Consider the following 22,002-nt stretch of genomic DNA (forward strand, 5'->3'; position numbering starts at 1 on the left):
AAAAACACCACAAAGGAACTCTAAGCTTCAGAGACAATGCACTGATCACCCTCTTACAGAAACTCAGGTGACAACCAAACACTGAACACTCCCAGTGTTGGTCTTTAAATTATATACTTACAATGATTTATTTTGAAAAGCTTAAGATCCAGGAACAATATACAAAAAGAAGGAGAACTATCAATATTATGGTGAAAATTCAGTTGCAAGTTTCAATTCTCTAAGTAAGAATTACTAAGACAGATACTTACAGCTTGACATATAATTGGATATTTAATGCGATTGATTCCACCAGCAAAAACAGCAAATGTAAGAGCAGTATGGAAGCAAAAGTTGAGAAGCATATGCCATCCTTTTCTACTAATTCGGATTGTGCTGTTGAAAAATCACATTTTAAAATTAAAGAAAACAATGTACTTATCATGAAAATTACTATTTGGAAAAAATATTTAATTTGATAGAATTAAATTCTCTGATTCTTAAATATCTATATAGCAATCTACCTACAGGACAGAGCCTGACTTATACAGCCTTGAAATAAATGGTAAAAAGGTAAGGTTAATGGTAAAAACTGTAAAAGTCTACTGATTTAAAGTTTCCTCCACCAAATCAAGCACTTAAAGTAGAGTACTAAAAGCAAAAGGCTTATTGCATAGCTTCAGATATGCAGAACTTTAACAAGACCTCTCTAAAGTATTAAAAGGAAGCTGAAGATCAGAAGATATTGCATTAAGTTCACTTAATTAATATTTAGCAGCTTCTACAGTACAATACATTCCTACTCTTTTAAATTGCTAATGGTCTTTAACAAGAGGTATGTGGTTAAAATGGCATTTATATAAATTTTTCACATAAAGGAAAACACAAGCTTTCTAAAACTAAAATTTAAAAGACAAAGAGAATTTCTTTTATCCAATGACAGTTACTAGTTTTCCAACCAAACTTGGTCTTTGAAGCCGGTGTAGCTGGCCAAAGTCTGTTCAACTGGAAGTTGCCAGAAAGCAACTTCATAATGCTCATGGTTTTATATTGAAATGTCAAGTTAGAAATCTTAGGAAAAGTGTGCAGAAGGATACAGCTTGGGAACAGCTTAGGAAAGGTTGACATAACCTTTGTTTTGATTTCTCTGGTGTAAACCACATTGCTGCCATGACTACCCAACAGTAATTCAGAACATTTTAATTTATATTTACAGTAGGGGTTAAAAAATCGAAGTAGTCAGAATATTGCCGACCATTTAACATAAGTGCTTAAAACGGAATTCTTACCTGTGATGGACAATGTAGGTGATAATGGAAGCAAACAGGCACAACAACATAACTGCAGTACACGCATAAACCACAGGGTGCAGAAACTCCCCTGGGTACTGGGGGAAAGACAGCACTGTCTTAAAATCCTATGGAGAAAGCAAAATGATTTAACATTGTCAGGCATGTGTGAAACTGAGACTTCATTTCAATATGTCCTGTCATTTCTAGCTGTTCCCTTTCAAGGGCAGGAAAAAAAAAGATGAACTTTTAATGTAGATACAGTTCATGAATTTACAATAACATCAGTCTGCTCTTTCCTCATCTGCATACACTTTGCCAGACAGAAATTAACCTTTTTGTACAAGCAGACATATCCTAATTAAAAAAAAGGTCTGAAAAAACACACAGAATATTACATTTTCCTGGCATTAGCAATGTGTGTTCCTTCCGATAACATGAACTTTATGTGTGTATTTTACTAGGATATTAAGTAAAAATATCAAATTACCATAGAGGTCTCTAAATGGCATATACGTGGCTGCAGAAGAAGCATTCAAAGAAAAAAAAGCCCTGAGAATACACTCAAAATATAAACTGACTTGTTCCTGTATTCAAATAAATTCCCATCTGATACATCTCCTCTGACCCAGTGACCTTCACACTTAGTTGCAAATACTCTACTCCCTATAGCAATTCAAAACCAGTTGGTACAGCCATATTAACAGCAGAATAAAGATCCATGCATTCCTTTTGGACATGTTAGTGCCTACTGATACAAATAATGATAAAACATAACAAAAAACTATCAATATCTTTGTAAAATTAACGTTATCAAATTCCCATTCTAAATTACTAGATCACACAAATAAGAAATAACAGAAGAGCTAAATCTGGAAGTGTGATGGATTGAAAGCAAAGGGAACACATTACATAAAACAAGATGCCTTAAGATTACCTGAATTAAAGTAAACATCAGGGGCTCACTGTAATACATCAAGCCACACCTGTTTGTGGCACTACATTCCTACAAACAAATACTAAAAATTATACACAAAAACTATCACCTGAGTGCAAACAAAGTGTCATGTACATGCCAGTCCCCATGTGCAGTGGCACTAAGTCTGCACACAAAAATAAATATACACCTCAGCACCAGAAAAAGCTAAAATCTGAAAAAGTAGACTATGACAATCCAGAAAACTCTAACACTGAAAATACTGGCATACATTTAAAAGACTTTTTTCTTATTTGTCAGTTTTAGGTTCCCCTACAAGAAGATTCAATACATTATTTTCCAGAGGTGAAACCTCCCCTCAGGAGACTAGGACTGTAATACTAATACCTCTTCTTAATTGCATTTGCATGCAGAGAGTTGATTTCTAGCACCATTATTTATGTATATGAACTTGTCCATGCACAAGCAACTAATGTTCATGAGTGTATGCAGTTATTAAATCTGGGGAAAGGAACCATTCCATTTACCTTCCAAAATGATCCTCACAAGTAACAGATGCCTCAGTAGTTATTATTTTTCTTCATTACTAGCTTTAAAGTTCCTAAGATTGATTGTACCAGTTTCTCCAGATGCATATGAATGTCAGTTCTAAAAAGAGCAGCTTCCAACATATAAAGGATCATCAAAATGAACAAATAATTTATTAACAGGATGACATCTATATGTTACCACATCCCATTTCTCTCCAGGTACTTCCTCAGCTTGCATGGGTACTTCAGTTCAATCTGCTCTGTCATCACCTATCCCTCATGTAAGTCCTCTCTCAGCCCTGCCCAGTTCACCAAGACCCAAAGTGAAAAGTGGAGTCCCTTCTCACAGAGGTGCTCAGCTTATGCTGTCTCATCTAGAGATGTCTGTGTTGTTACTCTTCCCTCAACCACAAATGGAATAGAAGAGGAAAAGAACTGTCTTTTGATGTATTAGCTTTTTAAAGTGACAGACCTACGCTCTTAAGGCTTCCTCTTGATTTTATTTTTTTTCAGGATATACTGAATTTACAGATTTCAAATAATTCTTTAAAAGTCTATTGGTTCAGAATGGTCACTGAATGTCCACTCAAGAACCTTTTTTGATCATCTTTTCTCCTATGTTTTTATTTGCATCATCTCCTCATTAATTCTTTTATAGAATGAGTTTCTTGAGATAGACTAGTATTTACCAGAAATGTTCAATACAATTTTGGCTCATATTATGGGAGTGATAATGCAGAAATACTCTGCTGAAAATAATAAAACATCTACTTCTAGCTCATATTCTTACAATTGTATTTCAGTATACCAACAGTACACTTTGTCATAATTTTAGGTACACACTTCATTTCTGTGCATTCAGAAATCTGTTACTGTAACTATAAGGTAGTAACAGTGCAGCTATTTAGAGAACTAAATATATTAGATATTTCTGAAAAAAACACACTGAAAAGTAAAGTTGTGAAAAAGGAAGCCCAGTGAAGCTACACATTTATGTAGCAACAAATGAAAGCAATTTTACTTGAATAGCATCCTTCGGCATACTAAAGAACCAGTTTTTAATAGTTTAAATGCAAGGTTCAACCCATCACTATGTTTGAACATCAGTATAAAAGCAAATGCCATCTGTCCTACAGGAATACAACCATTTTGCCTGCAGAAGAATGAAGAACAATCAGCATCTTAAAGCTAATTCCATTTTAAAATTTGATTAAAAAAATTATCTCTAGTCTAGTCTTTTACAGTAAATAAGTGGTAAAACTTTTGAATATGATAATGCATTAGCGCCAATGTGGAATATCCTTTTTAAGAGTTTTGTACATTGAAAACTGATTTCATTATAGATATATAATAAATTTATCTTGTCTGCTCTTTGATGATAATTAAACCTTATTGATCTGTCAACCTCCCTCAAGTAATCTTCTGGGGAAGACAACATGCAGAAAACAAGCATTTTTTAATGCAATACGCAAAGCAGCATAATTGTATGTTGCATTTTAAAAAGGTGGGTTTGATTTCATTTCCTAGAGGGGATTCAAATGATGATGATATTGAAAAATGCCAGGAATTAGCTAGAGGAAAATGAATACATACAAGACTTTGACCATTATGAACTGGTGTCTACAACTACAAATGTTGTCTAATGAGAATTTGTCATTCATTCACCCTTATAAGAAGGTGTGAAAATGGCTTCTTTCAGCTGTAAATGCCATCACAGTACATAAAAGCACAAGAGAAATCAGTGAAGGAAATTAGTGACACAAAAGAATTCTTATCAGCTACTTCATCCAACAATCAGAATTATAAAAATATCAGAGTGGAAATGGAACTGTTTCACTTTAAATTGATGCTTCATTCCAAAGATCAGCTGAAACAGAGACATCTATTCTGTTCAGTTAAAATTCAACGTGTGCAAAGAGGTACAGACAGATTACACACTAAAGGCAGCCCTGAGACATCTCATGGCAGATGTTGAGAAAGTTGAGAGAAAGATACAGCAAACCAATACTATGTATTTGGTACTTTCAAGCAAATCACAGCTGCTAAAAGGAATCCAGTTTGTGATATAAATTGTTGTAATCCATCTATTTATATTGGCAAATTAAACATTTGTTTTTAATATATTGCTTGTAATAGTACGATATTAGAAAGGATAGTGTAACTGGTTTCTGTGTTTGAAGCAGGACACCTAAAACTCTAGGAGTAATACCCAAGCACCACAGAGACTTAGAAACACAACTGATTTGAACAATCAGTTCTGGTCAGATTTACATTTCTATTTGTATTTAGATTCTGACTACTCAAAAAAACCCCCCAAACAAACAAGGCAGAGGTGAGCACTTGTGGACATGAGGGCCATATTATCAAGAGTGCACGCAGTAGACTGAGGGAAGTGATTATTCCCTTCTGTTCACCACTTGTGAGCCCAAATCTCAACTGTTGTGTCCAGTTTCGGGCACTTCAGCACAAGAAAGACATTGATGAATTGGAAGGAGCTCAGTAGAAGCCATCCAGACAAGATGTCTCAAGACTGAGATTCTGGGTCTTTAATTTACATCTATCTCCCAAGAGTTGGCATATTTTACTGAGCTTTATAGTCTGAATCCCTTTACCCTCTGGTTGAAGTTGCACCATGAAGAATACAAGATCCATTAGGCCAATAGAAAGGAAAAACAAACAGAAAGAAAGAGCTGGAGCCAAAGGCTTGATTTGTGATAAAATCATCGCATTTTGAAGGACACAAGCCTGGATTTTTGACCCCAGTACCAAACTGACTTATGCATTTTACAGAGCAAATAATACATATTGTTAAGTGCAATTTAATAAAATGTAGATGTAACCCAAGAAGAAAGGAATAAAAGTCAGATCTTGCTCATAAGAGTAATTCCAAGGATTTGTGCAAAAGTTTGACACATTCAGGAATATGCTTAAAAAAAGCAACCTTTTCTGGGAAGCTGGACTCAATACTGTCCATATGGACTAAGCATTCTCTTATGAGAATGAGTATTACATGAGCAGTACATGCCAGCTGAGGAATCAGGTGAGGAGTATGTGCCTTATTGCTAGGCCACTGAATGACAGCAGAGCTTAGAAATCTAGCTCTTCACACTGCAGAGGAATCTAATTCCAATAAATCTGGCAGTTCCCACTACTCCAAATGTTAATTTTGCATGTACCGGATAAACTTTCTGGATCATTTTCATAGTCTTTGGTGCTTAAATTCTGCTAAGGTCTATTCCGTAGGTGTTTAAACAAAAAAAAAAAAAAATTTGAAAGGTTCATTCTTATACCTCTCATTATAAGCAGGCTGATTTTTCAAAGTACAGAACCATGTTTCCACAGCCTGTTATGAGAAAACCCTGTGTTCTCTATGGGGAAAATGTCAAATATTGTAATTATGTCAACCTTCTAAATGACATCTCTGTAATACTTCCCAGACTCATGAATTAATTTCTCAAAAGACTTAGACAGGCTGATTAATTTAAAGAAGATCTGAAACATGGAAGTTTAGAAGAGTGTTTTCAAAACTGAACTTCATGAATAGGCTTAAGAAATACTGCAGTTGTCTCTAGTCACACTGAAAATATTGAAAAAGTAGGTTTTTTTGTACTGTGATCCTACCAAGGCTTAAAAGATTCAGGGAATGCTTGCAAAACAACAGGAGAAAAATCCTGTAACTCTTACTGTGATCCGTTCTAGTATCTTGCCTCTCTTTAATTTTTCATTCACACAGTTTCCCAAGTTTTGCCTCCAGAACAGTTTCAAATATACTCTGTCAGCCCAGTCTTCTCAGGCTGAATTATCTCACATAAGCATCTGCCAAGTGTATTCTACTTTTGCAAATAATTATTCCTTACACTCAAAAACCAACACCAAAAATCCAACAAAACCCACACCTATGTTGGTTGGAATAATGAGACATATTATGACAAAACAGGAAAGGAGTTGTTTACGATTTTATGTTAATTTAACCTATTTTCAGGATTACAATTAAAAGTGCTAAAAATATTTATTAATCCATTTTATGTTAATTGGAAAGTATCATACTTAGATTTAAGAATTTTACTTGTGTTTATTTGGTAGACTTGAGGAAGTTACTATTGACAAAGCAGTCTAAGAGGGAAAAGGAAATGCTGTATATAATTACACTAATATCCATCCTATTGAATTTCTATTCTGTTCTAAGAAAAATGAAAGGAAGAAGAGAGGACAATATAAGCCAAAACATATTTAGCAAATTTTGAAATTCAATGTTGCTGTTGGATATTTTTATTATCTCCTGAAGAGTTTTTACTCAGATATGCAGGTCTCTAGATCAGTCATAACATTGTCCTGAAAAATTAAAATATCGATATACAGCTCTGTTCACACAAGAGCAAAAATATATAGTATTTATAAAACAAATATTTGTATTAGATATACCAAAGCTTCAAAGTATATAAGTTCATAATTTTACTCTAAAATAGAAAATCATACTGCATAGTTCAAGACCCTAGAGGGTTTTGGCCATCTCTGAAAGAAACTAGAGTGTAACTGTGTCTCTTCCTCCTATAGATTACAGAAGAAAAGACAAAATAGGCGACTGGTCTAAACATGCAGTATATGAAGAGAAAGGCAGGAATATAATTGGAGAGTTAGTTCACAGTAGTTTACTCTCATCCCTAGGACATACTACTCAAAAGCTGCTCAGAAAAAGATAATGCTGTATTATGTCTGACTATTATTTTACTTCTATTTGCTAGCCCAACCCAGAGCAAAGTGAAAGTGTGAGGCCACGTGATGGAAGGAGCTTGTACCAACCCAACCCAACTTTCTAACCCAACCTCCAAACTATACTCTTTCTCTCACTGACATCACTTGAACAACTGTCACAGAGAGAAATCAATTGGTTCTATGTGAATCCTCTCAGTTGAAGTATGCTCATGCTTATTAATTATCAATTGTAGTTGATAAATCCTTGATTGATTCCTTTCTAAAAAAGGACTCTACAAAACCTTAATTTTAACCCCTTTGCGGTACATAGGCATAAACAACTTCTATAAAAGCAGTTTAGGAAAATTTGTCTTACTATTTAAAAAATGACAAATCAGAAAATGTGCTGTACTAGCTATAAAATGGACAGTTGGATTAACTGAGGCTTCTGTTTCATCTTACTCCACTGTAGGATATTCTGAGGGTAATGTAAAGCCTTATTACTGCTTTTCAGTTAACAGACACCCCAAACCATAATAATCACTTATGAAATTTTATTGTTTAATAGATACATTTATCATGATATTGTAGCTAATTTCATTGGCTACATACCAGATACCAGCTATTTTGAATTTGCTAACATTTTGTTAGTATTTTAAAAAATATATTAGGCACTTAGGTAGGAATTAAGAAGATACACATAGGCACTGTTCATATTATAAGTTAACAGCTATGCACAACAATGAAATATTTTTCATTTCTGGTATGAGAACTGAACTGCCCAGAAAAGCCTAGTATCTCTCAAATAAAACAATCCTTGACTTTATGCCACAAAACAGTGATTAAGAAATAACTCTTGATGAAAATGGTTGCACATAATGAAGCTACAAAAGTTTTCCAATAACTGTTCAGAAAGACAACTCCTGGAAAATATATTTGCGTGTGCATGCATTTTTATATATATATTTTAAAATTACCAAAGTCATCTTTTTTCTTAAAAGTGACTGTGAAACATGAGCTAAGAAACATATCACATTGTTTGCTGCCATAGCAATTGCAAAGCAAGGGTGAGTCTAAGATTCTACTTTCTTGTCTTGCACAAGTAAAAATGGAAGATGCGTACACGAAAAAAAGCAAAGTTGAATTATTATATCAAAATAAACACAAGACCTAAACCTGAATTACATACCAGATACAAAAGCTGCAGTAAAAAGTCCCCCAGTTGCCTTTACGGTTGTAGAAAAGCCCATCTCCTACATCTTCTCAGAGATAAATGAGCTTTACAAACTAAAAATTACTTGTAGCCCTTGTGTCAGTATTCAATTTTTCAAACCAAAAGAAACTATAGAATTGGATGCTTGCAAACAGTAGTTTCACATTTAGTAACTACTCAAAGTTTAAGAACAAGCTGAACTCAAGCACTTGAAGGAGGAGGAAGCCATTTTGGGTGTGGCACCTGCAAAGTCAACAGGTGCTTTCTTTAATGAATTTAGAAAAGCATCCTCCAAGCACAATTATGTTTCACATTCCAGGAAACAAGTGTATGGGGGGAGAAAGGGAACTCATAGAAGCTGTAGAAAATGAGGTATATTTGATGTCGTCAAATTGGAAGAACAGCTCTTAAATTCTGAACAGTTCTGGAGTGTGTGAAAAAACGTCCAAGTAAGTCTCAGGGAAATCAGTTCTTACAAAGTGGACGATAATATCTGCATTTAACTCGTGGGTGCCACAGCTTTGTGCTATGATTGGCTGCCATCTGGGCTCCATCTGACAGCAGCAGATTGGTATTCTCTGCACACGTCCTCACAATTCCTGTCGCCTGTGTTTGCTGTCCCTTACACATACACACAATACATTATTTACTCAACTATAAATATTTCTGTAATGTACACAAGCAGCATCTACAGTGCAATCATGCATCAATATTCAGAATCAATTTAGTATAAATAGTACACATCTGTCTAATCTTTTTACAACTGGTTCATAATAAATATTTTTAGTGCAAACATTTTCTCATCTATATGTTGTTAGAAACCTTTCAATTTTTTGTTTGCTTTCCCTTATTTCCTGAATAATAACAGGTTATTAGTGCATGCATAATATTTTTGCTTTCATGAAGGTAACTTTCTGCTAAGCAGGTTAGTTAAATAACTGCAATGGGAACTGTAAGTGTGACTGAGAACAGAGAAAAGAAGGCTGATGTGTTAGCACTGCACAGGAATATTTTCCTCACAAACAGCAATTTCATAAGTAGGCTATCAGAATTGGTGTACAAACTAAAACTCCTACAGAATCAAGAAGGACAGCACTGTCCTTACTTAAAAGAGCAGAAGATGTTATTCCTCTCCATTTATTAAATGATTCAACATTGCGGTATGCCTGCAACTAATTAGTATGATCAACACAGTGCAGGGCAGGAACAAAAGCAGACCAGCCTCTGAGATGTGCTGATGTAAAAGCACACAGGAGTATACATTTTTAAACCCTGTCCTATAATTCATAACCATTACATACTAATCATTCCTTGATGGAACTTTTATTTTTAACACTGAATCTAATGTCATTTCTCATTAGGCCTGCCTCAGGATACTAAAACTGACCACTGAGGTATTCCCTTACTAGCAGTTAAATAACTTACTTTGTTTTAGACTGTCTTATACTAACCATTATGAAACCCCAGAAGGTTAGCTACTGACAAGTAAGAACGGAACATAAAAAGAACATATATGTACAGCAAAATAGAGAGAAAAATATAGGTATATTTGCTAAGTCATATACTTACCATTAGCACTGCAAAGTTACTGAAGTGCGTACTCTGAATGGTGGTAATATTGCCTGCAGAGCTAATTATGTGGCACCCTTCTCCCCACCAGCCTCCATGTCCATCTAGAAGGTCAAAATCCCAGAAGGCTGCAATGGGGTCTATACCCCGTGCAAAGTGCCTCAGTCCTATAGTGAGAGGGCTGGTGAGGTTTCCAAAACTGCACCCATCTGTAAAAGCAACAAACTGAATCAGAGAGAGGGACTGGAAAACCCTTTAGTGATGAATGGTGTGTAAAGAGATCAGATACACTACACTATAGGGAAAAAAGCCATAGACATGTAATCTTCATGGTCAAAATCAAAGATAGTGCTCATATCAGAAAAGTTTGAAATAGTATAAATAAATCTGAACATTTCAGTCCCATAATGTGTCCAAACGATCTAATCATACATCACAAAGCAGATCTTTCTTATCGTTTCAGATTCTTCAGTTACGACCAGTGTTACACTATTGCCCATGTAGCTACAGAAACAGCTCAGTTTCATGGTATGATTAATAGCTGAGACAATTCTGCACTTTCAAAGTCACATTTAAACAGTTAAAAATGTTAATAGAAATGAGAGCACTACTCAGGATCAAATAAAATCAGAGAAATTGCATGGGTGAATAATTAATCAAAATAATTACTCAGTAGCACATACAATATATCTTATTTAGACAAAAGTCTTTAACAACACCTGTTTTACATCCATCGTATCAGAAAGTATACTGCTGAGTATTGATAAATGCAACAGGGCACTACTCCCACTCCAAAAGCCTTATGGCTATCAGTGCCTGGGATATTAACACTGCAATTTTCATTGTAAAGAGTAAAATAAGGCTCCTTCTGATAGCATCCTGCTTTAAGCAGCAAGCATCTTGAACAACACAGTCAACAAACACCAGTCCAGAAATTGCATTTTAATCATAGCACAAGTGCATTCCTTTATTTGCAGGACAATCTGAATGAAATCGTGCAGATAGGAACAATTGCAAACATCGTACTAAAGACAGAGACTGTTTCCAGCCTCACAGCCCACTGTATACTCTACCCCTCTATTCTCTACATAATCAAGTACACCGTACCTTTTAGATTAAAGAAAATAATGCATAACAGCTTCTCACCTATTTTAGCAAAAACAGCTGGTGTGGCAACCGTCCTACGTTTCCCATCGTCTGCAAGATTTGATGAGTTTCCTGTGCTAGGAAAGAGTTTTCCATTCCGAAAGACAATAAACTGCAGCTTGCAAGTGGAGTTATCAACAGATTGCCAGGCTGAAGACGGAGAGAAGACAGACTGTGGCAAATGAACTGAAGCTACTGCTACAGCATTCTGTACAATGAGAAAAAAAAAGAAACATTTAAAATGCAAATCACAACAGGGTTGCTTTCATGATGTTTTAAACTCCTGTACAAGAAATGTATGCTGCCTTTCTTTTCCAACAGACTGGAAGCAACCAAAGAAGCACGAGCTGTAACCATGGGAATAGGATTGGTACAGTGCATATTAAAACGGAAAAGGTTTTGATTGAATGTGAGAGTCTATATGGTCAAGCTCCCTGCTGCAGAGGTGAGAATGGTTCTTACCGTGCCTGCTAGAGGGTCCATCAACACTGCAGATCTGATTTAAAGAGACAACCTCTACCAGGTTTTCTCCTTCACTTAAAATAGAATCGGACAACTTACATTAAAACATTTCTCCGAAAGGGTACTTAAAAAGTATAAAAATAATTTTATTATTAAAAAAAATTACATCTGCAGAGAACTGCAAGTCCAGTAAACACCACATTTTACGAATATGTTTTTCTTGCTTCCTATAAGGAAAATCAGTTAACTATGTTTTAGTAATGCAGGATTAAAAAATATTACAAATGTTAATATAAAAAAAGAAAACAAGACAGAACTGGGAGAAAATGAATGAAGACTGCCAGATCACTATAATGGCTTTGAGTCGTGAGTGTGTTATACATCCTTTTACAAGCAGATAATTCCCTTACAGCAGAGCTATAAAATCCACTAAACATTGTGTTCTGAGGACCTCAGTCATCAAGCATTTTTTTCCTGACAAAGTAGCAAACTAATCATTACAGACTAAGATATTTACAAGGAATAAGAAATGATGAGCAATGGGAAAATAAACAGGGAGTCTGTCCTCAGCCTTGAAGTGAAAAGTGTATGTATTTAAAAACAAACAAACTACAAAATGTTCTAATTTGCATTTCCCCCAAGGGCAGAGTACGGCTCTGTGCACATAATTTACATAGATTATCACAGTTTACTCATAGCACATGTGCACTACCTCTTTCCAAAGTAAAACAATAATCTTCACAATCATATAAACAAACATGACATTAATATACATCCATGCACTGGGAGAAATATATATGTGAGAGATAAAAGGTACAACACAGATCAGCAAACTAAAATGAATATGAGAAGCATCTACTGACCACACGATAAATATGGGAGAAAAGCATGAGCAGTCTGTGATGTCATTCAGATGCTTAAATAAAGAGATAAAGACTTCTGTACAATTTTCTTGTATATGTATATATACACGTATCTTTTGGGAAGATTTTCCAATTTTAACAATAAAAATGCCAAAAAATCATTTTCTACGTAAGTATTTAATCTAGGTGATGCTACCTACTAAAAACACTCAGGAAAAAAAAAGCAAACAGCAACAAAACATTTCTACTTCAGATTTTTTAAATTACTGTGAAGGCTTTAATTGGAATCAACTGAGCTAAACATCAAGCACTCATCCCTAGATTGTTTCCACTGTCTAATTCACTAAAGCTGTTATAATAGGCTTTATCTCATGCTTCTGAAATAGACATATTTTACTCTATGATATCCTAAAGTATCTCCATATGCTGAACCTCTGATGAAACCATTTGGCCATAAAAGTATTATCAATAACTAGTTATGCATAGCATTTTTTAAAGTGTCATTTTTCAAACCCCAGGTCACTGTTGAGAACTTACCTGGAGAGGTACAGAAGTGTAAGAGAAGTTACAGTGTGATTAACTTTATATTTATACTGGATTTTTATTATTATTCTGTACTGGAAAAAGCAATAACAATGCTATATTAAATTACACTATCTTTCTCATTATACACAAAAAGAGAAAGATAGAAGCATATGAATAAGTTTATGATAATGAAACCAACAGCTAAAGGCACTGGGTTAAGCAACAATATGCTATGACTTGACAAAAGCAGTCCTAAACAAACCAGAGAAAACTACAGGTTTATAGCACTTTTGCTAAGAGGGGGAATCATCTAATTTATTGTGATTCTCTAATTTCTTCTCCATTGGGACTTACTGATACTAGTAGGAAAAAGTAACAGTGTAGACAGAGCTTGTCTGTGGGACTGAGGAGGTGCAGAGAAGAGGCTGCACATACCTGAAGCACAGGTGCCTGATGTGCAGGTCTGATGGCAGGTCACACAGCTGGGGAAAGACCAAGGTGGTATCCAGCCCTCACCTCCTCACCACTGCCCTGTCTCTGCCCACAAAGAGATTCTTCACTACACAGCATGAAAGGAAGGAACCTGATCATGGTGCCCCAAATGTTACCCCACAGGTTACAGCTTTGCACCACAGGGGCAAAGTCGAATGCAGTGAAGAAAAGCTGCACACAGCCTACAAATGGAATTAGTGTGGATTGGTTGCACTGCTCGGGCTGACTGAGCAAATCTCAAACATGCAGCAACATCAAATTATTTACTTGACAAAAGGACACATTTACAGAAAATGCTTTCCTGATTAGACTTCAGGAGAGTGTTTTTCCCTAGTTGTCTCTTTAAAATGTACCAAGAATATGAATACTCATAACATAAACTATTTAATAAACTTTGCCAAATAGTGCCTACAGTCACTTCCTGGAATGCAATTTTATTGTGAATACTGCCCTGTGTATACCTGTTATTTCAATTTCTTTTGAGTGCAGGCGGTCTGGTGGGGTGAAGGGCAAAGGGACAGGGCTATTCTTTGACTGGAAAAATGTACTTATAAAGTCAAATTACTCATTGCACATCAAATATATACTTCACGCAGAAATTTCACAAAATTAAACATCCAACTGTCTGCTACAGCAACATGCCTGCCAACAAGATCATGTGCTCGGATATTAATACACAGTGAGAGGGCCCACATATTCACAATGCTGTTTAAAAATATGAATAAATATTTGCAAACATATTTTTTATCTAAGATGTGTGAGAATTTTCAATAGTATTACTCATTATTCACAGGAGAGAGATAACCTGAACATTTAGGCAATCCCTGTTATTGTGGATGGATGGAGCCTGACTGGAGGTTCAGTCTTGGATTCTGTTAATCTTATGTGTGGTGAGGAATATGTCAGTTCTCCACTCTTGCCTCAGTTTCCCTCTCACTTGGTGAAATAAAAATGATGGTATTTATTTTGCTCTGCAAGATGTTCCAGGAGTTCAGAGATGAAACACAATTTGGGAACAGGTATTATTAAAACCAATGACAGCAACATCAAATTTTGAGTCAATGACTGTGTTTCAGGTGCTTCAAAATCCACATAACTCATCTAATTTTAAATTTTTTTATTTGGGCAACATATTGCCACATCACATAACTAACATTTCTGAGCATGCTAGTGGCAGCATCTCAGAAAGCCACTGCACCTCTGAGAGGAGAGAAAGAGCAATAGAGACAGAATCATCATAGGAGCTGTAACTTTACAATGACATAGGCCAGCACTGGCATCTCATATTTTCCCTGGAAAAGCTTAGAGTTTGTGTCAGCAATTCACTAGTCAGGATTTAGACATTCTGTGAGTGTTTTCAAAACAGAATGTCAATAATCCTGTCATGACTCCATTTCACTTTTAGTCCTATTAACTGGATTGTACTGGCATTGATTAGAAATCCTGAACATAGTGCAGATTCTCCTAAGGAGTATTTTCCTGCTGAAAAATGCCAGTGTTTTAAAATGAAAGCTATCCACAGACATCCACCCATTTGCACATAAATACGATAGCAATGCTGCAAATTTCAAGCCCTCTCAGATATCTTCCATGTCATCTGCCCAGATATTTGAAAATCTGCTGTATGACCTGCGGCCATGGAAAGAGGGCTTATCAGCTCTAAACCAGCTCTGAGGATTTTCTGGGAGGGCTCCTAGGACTCCTTGCTTCTAAGACTTCTTGGAAGCCGACCAACTTTCTAAAAAGCCAAATGAAAGGTTGCTTTAAACTCTGAATCATAATTTGAATAGTACAGTTTTATAAGTACTTCTGAAGTTTCATTTTTTGTGTCCATTTCAGAGCTGTTTTTGTCTGTGTGTGGAATTTTTCAAAATATCTGAGGCACCAAAACAGCACAAACAAATTCAACTGGATTCTATAAGTTTAAAATTTGAATGGAAAATCTCATCCTAGAGAGGAAATGGTCCTCAGGATATTGAGAGCTACAGACTCTTGGCATTCTTGCAACTCATGCATGTGTGGCCCTTACTAAAAATGTTTTAAGGGAAAAATGAAAGATTTAAAGTGAAGTTTTTCCACAGGCAATTTTATTCTGGTAGCAGTCCATTCCTTATAATTAATGCTAGCATTTACAAGGAGTTTTTAAGTGTTTAGGAAAGACAGCCTCTTGCCTTAGGTGCCTTTGTGATATGTTGGCCTTTCTACTTTCATAATTCCTTTAAAAGACCTGCTCCCATTTGCAGCATTGCTTTCCCATTACTATATTCTACTTGTCTGAAATTTAGCATGATATTCAGAGACCATACTCATAAAAAAATTATTATCAAGAAACATACTTTGTAACCACTATGGAATGACATAAATCAAATTATTTTCAGTAGCTCTTCCTTGTGTATGCTTTGATACTAGATTGATATTGAGTTCAGGCACAGTATTTCTGTTTTATATAAAATATATTTCATAGGAAACTATCCAATTTTGAGTCCTCAGAGCAGTCATAAGGTATATTTTTCCAGTCAGTAATTTCCTTAACTTAAAAACCAGCATCTAAACAACAGGTCAGAGGAAATCTGGAGGGAAAAAAAAAAGAAGCAAATGAATTCACCTGAAGACCTGGCAGAGAACTGGGAAAGCACCTCAACTGTTTCCAGATTTCAAAGAATCTGACAAGGTGGTGTATAGATTCAGATGCAAGACACCATATATTAGATTATTAAAGATACAAGGGTGTTGCCAAAATAGGCATAAGCTATATAAAGTTCCTGTAGCAGTAAACAAAAAGTAAAAACTAAGCTCTATGGGTAATAGCCTATATTATTAAATACGGGCTGACTGAGTTAACAGTGTGGTCATAATAAAATCAAGCAAATAAATTATTTATGCATATACAATAGATTTTATTTAGTCCCTCAAATAAGACAGCAGATCCTTAGAAGCAACTGAAGATTTCAGTTTGGGGTTTATGTTAAAAGTTTAGTGGTTAACATAATAAAAAAGGGCAAATTTGTTTTTTCAGCTGTCTTTGCTGGTAGGTGTTCGACCGACACTTCTCTGGAATTATCTTAGCACAAGATACATGAGACAAGGACAGGCACTTGGCCCAGCACTATGAGGCTTTAGCTAGTCTGTACATGAGTTCTGATCTGTTTTTCTGGTATGAAAAGTATCAACAAAAAAGGCTAAAAAATTTATACCATCTAGGAAAATACCAAAAGGTTCTGTAAAAAGAATGGAAACAACGCTAGTTGGAACATGCCTTTAACAAGACAAACAATCTGCCAGGTTCTAAAAGAGATGGGATTGCTTTGTTTTTTTTAATGGGATGACACCAAGCAAGGAAAGTAGTAGTTCCCCAGCCATGTTAACTTATCTGCTTAATCTTGTTCCTAATTTGTCACGGTTTAACTATCCTTTTTAGAATGCTGTTAAAACACAAGCCTGGAAAGGCTCAGGGATGACTAGCAAGTGAAAAAGCAGAATTTATATAGATTCCCAGGGAGAAATGAAGCAGTACCTCCAAAAATGCAACATAAAATCACCTGGCTATTGAGATGAAATTGCTAAGCATGTTGTGATTATTATGTGATAAAGTCATTATGCAGTAATGCCGCAGTCCACATCCATCTCAATATCTGGAAAACTAAGTACAGAGTCCAAGATATCTTTGTTCTAGCCAGGCATAAAAGCTGGTTTAATGCACAGTGAAAATATGGAATCAAAAACAAATATAGGTAAATCATATAAAAAGTTTAAAAACAATGTCTAAAGTTCTCACTAATTAATAATAAGCCTTCTAGAGTCATGCTATAGAAATGTTAGATTTGGCGAACAGCACAGAAATTTTAGAAAAGCTGTAATATAAAATTATCTGGAAAACCTGATCATCAGTAACTCTTTTCTAATAAAAGTAAAAAATGAAAGTAACCTCCACATTAGGATTTTATATTTCATATTTGAAAACCTGGAAAATTCAGGAAATTAACTGATAAAAGTTAATGGGACATACAAGATCAAGAATGGATAAGCAGATCAAAAAGGACAATGAGTAAAATCAGGAGGACTACAAAAGGGAGAAAACAAAATAGTAATTTGAAACAAAACAGTGAAACAAAATAGTATTTTAAGTTTCAATAGCATTTAAGTTCTTCAGATCTACATTAAAAAGACAAGGAAAGAAGTAGAGCTGCCCTGTAGAAAGAATCAGGTAATACATTTTTTATTTAACCTCAATGAAAGTGTTGATGTTTACATGGAGACAGTGTTACAATCAATATTGAGAATATAAAAATTACCATAAATGTCAAAGCAAATTCAGTAAGAGCTGAACATTGTCATATAAATCTTTGACAGAACTGACACATAAAATCAAAGGACAACTGCAATTGCTTTTTTTTTTAGGGGGATGGACGTGTACAAAGTTGGTCATAAAGCAAAGATGACTGCTCTGTAAAATGACCTGCAGTAAGGATGAATGAGTGAACAAGTTTGGCATGTAGATAATAGTATAGACTTATGCACAAATGAACAACTTTATTGCACAGTGTTCAACATCACTCACAGCTGCTGCTGCCATATTGGTCTCCTCCCGTGTCTAAAGACAGGCTGCTTTTAAAGAGTTCGAAAGAGCTGACCAGTAAATGGCATGAAAAATATGGTGCCCTGGCACTTTTATATGAACCACCCAGAGTTGCTTCTGCATTCATTTGTTAGTCCTCTGAACCATAGGTCAGCATTTAGGACTTCATAATTCATGCATTCATGAAAATATGGTAAGAAAATGTAATAATTTTGTTCTAAGAAAATGAAAATATGCACAAATCTATATGCAACAACTGACCTGTTAATCTGCAATTGTAAGAGAAAAAGAGACCAAAAAAAAAAAGAGATTGAAGAAAAAGAACACAAAGGGAGACAGTGTAGGTTTACCAATGGTAAATAATGCCAGACCCAAATGATAGTTCTCCTCTATAACTATTTTTCTAGACAAGACAATACAATTCACCCCTAATTTCTTCTGAGACATCATGGATTAGTAACAATTAGTTCCAGGTGAAAAAGGAACAAGCTACAACTGATAATACAATTATTTACTTTGAAAGGGGAAGACAAGCTGGAGTGAATATATGCGAACTTTCTATGAAAATCAGCTTAAAGACTTCCAATTTTTATTTTCTGACCTTGAAACAAAGAGGAATTTCATCTAAGACAATGTTCAAAATCATGTTCTACATCTTTATAATAAGATTGTCTATTATAAGCTGGTGAAACAGACCACTTTGGAAAGCAACAGACAAGGAAAAGGACGTGAAAGCACTGGTTGATCACAGGATGACTCAGAGCCACTATGATTTAACAATTAAAGAAGAAGACAAATACAGTCCAGAACATACAAGATGACTCATTTCCATGGAAATATTCTGATTTTAAAGGCCTAATTAGAAAGATATTACATGACTTTGATCAACTAGGCTGAGGAAAAATCAGTCCAGAACAGAATGGGTGTAAGAGATGGTTAATAGCATCATTAGAACGAATAATTTGTTTCACAAGTGCAGAGTAAAAGAGTTTAGCTTTGTTAGCCTGGCAAAATGAAAGAAGATGCTGTGCCTGTTGTCTTTAAAAAAAGCAGAGACATCTAGAGTAATGTAAGCAAATAGCCAGCATGAGTACAAGGACAAATAGGGCATTAGTCAAGAGCAAAAATGCAGACTGAAAAGTATGCAAATGTTTCCTAGACTTTATAATAGAGAGAACAGGATAGTTTTCAGGCACTATGGACACACAAATATTTACCTATTCTTGAGAGGGTATTCTATCTTTATGATAGAATTACATAATACAGTTAAAAAAGTTTTATTTCTCCATTTTAAAAGAAGTGTCTAAAATTCCTTTTAAGAACTCAAGAATTTCCTGATTAAAGAAATTTGTGAACTTTCTACTTCTACTTACATCACCAGTATATAGTTAATATAACTATTATATATAAATATAGTGAGTTAACTCTCACTAAGAAGAAAAAGAGTTAAAAAAACTATAGTGTCATGGTAGATTCAAATGCAATGATAAAATTGAGCATGGACATTGTATTATCTGTTTGAGAAACAAGTTTTTTGAAAACATGCTGGACACATGTAAGAGCTGCAGGCAACAAACTTGAAAACTGGGCCACGTATTTAATGTAGACACCTGTTTTAGAAATTTTAGAATTAATGTATAAAAATAAAACAAATAAACACAGATCTCAGAGAGAAAAATAAAAAATGAAGACAGACATATTTCTATTGCTTCTTACTATTTGTTCTTAAAATTGAAGAGATCTTCAGCACTAAACTTACAAAAGCTGTCTCCTATACTGTGCGATGGTCACGACAGCAATATTGGTCACAGGTAACTACTGACATCCAGAAGAATGCTCCTAAAATAGAATCAATAAAAATGGAATCACCCTAATCACTACCCTACCACTCCTAAACAAGACTACCAGATCTACTATACCTGAAATAGAATATAAAATTAAGATATCTTTAATTTGTAGTAGGATCAATAGTAGCACTACTGGGTAACCTGATGGCTCTGAATAAAAGGCAACAATAAATGTCCTTTCATTACACTGTTGGGTCAGCTAGCAATCTCCCATACAGTCAGGCTGCACCTACAGGTGCATAATATTTAACTGTGATGTTGTGGTGACTTCAAAGAAAGACTTTGGAGCAACTTGAGTATCAGTTTAAACAGGTGATTCTGCAAAAGCTTCAGAAAACACAGTGAATCTGCAGACAACCTCAAACATCATTGCCTCAGTAGATATTATGTAAGAAAAAGCATGAAGAACCACACTTGTAAATGACTTAGCACTGACAATTTGTTAGTACATTTCTTGTGTATTTCAAAACTCCACAAGAGCACTCCCAGTTCAAAATTTCCAAGCTTTACCATTTTATGGCAATGTACCTTTTGCCTAAATGTTGTCTATATAAAAAAACCCACTGTAAAGCACAACAGAAACCAATAATGAGGGAACAACATTATATCAATCGGATATAAAACACAATATGATTTATTATGTTAATTATTGTTAATTATTAGGTTTTTCAGACAGCACTACATGACTGCTTCAATTTAGGGCTCCTTATTGCAAGTCAAGCAGAGTTTGCAACAGACTTGCCATAATGCAAAGAGTTATGCCAGAAAATGCATAAAATCCATCCTCCTAGGAAACCCTAAGAGTTCTTAAGGGTGGCTTCTGAGTTTTCAACTGGAATTTACTGAGTTTTTGGGGAAGATCCTTGAAGTCTTAAAGGATTTTGGACACACTCCAAAATTCACACTGTAACTTTCCGTTGTTTTTCTGTGGACCCCCAGAGACTCACTGCAGCTTCATTTTTAAAAAGGATGGCTTCTGGCAGTGCGCTCTAAGGAAGACTCACCCTATTAGGAGTTTGGTTCACTGGGCCCTTCAGGGATGCATTAGCTCCTAGAAATACTGCATTTTCCTCTGAGCAGCCTGCAATGAAGGAGTATTTTTCCTTTTTATTTAGAAGCTCAATTCATCTTCAGGCATTAAATATGAAAATTTTTCTGGAAAGATGATAAGCATATTCAGTTTTATTAAATTGATGAGACTGTTGTTTTAGTAGTTGCAGATGCATTCAGAGGATGGGATGGACTTCTGCTAAACTGTTAGAATTTTAAAATATAAAGACACAAGAAATGATCACATGAGCTATGTGGAACATTCAGCTACATAATTACAAAGCTATCACCATGGATCTTAGGAGGGGCATCATAATTATACAGAATACCTAACTAATCAAACGTCTTCTACAGCTGATTGACCACCAAATTCAAATATACATAAATATTAGCAGTTTAGAAAATGCAATAGTGAATTCTGACTTGGGTAAACTGGCACACATGAGTTTTTTGCTATGACAATTTTTAATTTGTTTTTTGAGCTACATGAATTGTGTTAATGTAGGCCTCATAACAGTCTTTCTGCATAGCTTCGTAATTATAATATATAGGAAAATATTATGAATGGGAACAAAGAGAATATTTCCCAGCAATCAGACATAAAGTGTTAACAAAGATATTTCTAAAGTTGGAGAAGCACAATTTAATTAAAAAAAGAAGGGCTAATAGGTGGCTTATGTGTATAAGAAAATTCACTCTGTACTAAACAAAATTCATATGCATTTTAATAGAGTGCAGTACATACGATTACAGATTTTTATGATTTTCCTAAAGCCTTAGGTAATTTGTGTGTATCCATTTATGAGTACAGAGTGATATAACCATTAAGTAA

General features: G+C 35.0%; 1 protein-coding gene across 2 annotated transcripts in view; it reads right to left on the reverse strand.

The window, feature by feature from the left end:
- ADGRA1 (adhesion G protein-coupled receptor A1) overlaps positions 1-22,002 on the reverse strand; it is a 266,278-nt gene that overhangs the window by 40,977 nt on the left and 203,299 nt on the right. The window contains exons 1-5 of one of the 2 annotated variants that reach the window (XM_027648136.1): positions 11,818-11,838; positions 11,356-11,563; positions 10,210-10,418; positions 1,269-1,396; positions 252-375 (exon numbers count right to left, since the gene is read on the reverse strand). In XM_027648136.1, coding sequence (XP_027503937.1) covers positions 252-375; positions 1,269-1,396; positions 10,210-10,418; positions 11,356-11,563; positions 11,818-11,838 — 690 coding nt within the window. Of the gene's footprint in view, positions 1-251; positions 376-1,268; positions 1,397-10,209; positions 10,419-11,355; positions 11,564-11,817; positions 11,839-22,002 lie in introns of those variants that run through there. The other variant, XM_027648135.1, reaches the window with a different exon arrangement.

This window comes from Corapipo altera, unplaced genomic scaffold (assembly GCF_003945725.1).
Source record: "Corapipo altera isolate COAL_440 unplaced genomic scaffold, ASM394572v1 56, whole genome shotgun sequence".
NCBI classification, from domain to species: domain Eukaryota; kingdom Metazoa; phylum Chordata; class Aves; order Passeriformes; family Pipridae; genus Corapipo; species Corapipo altera.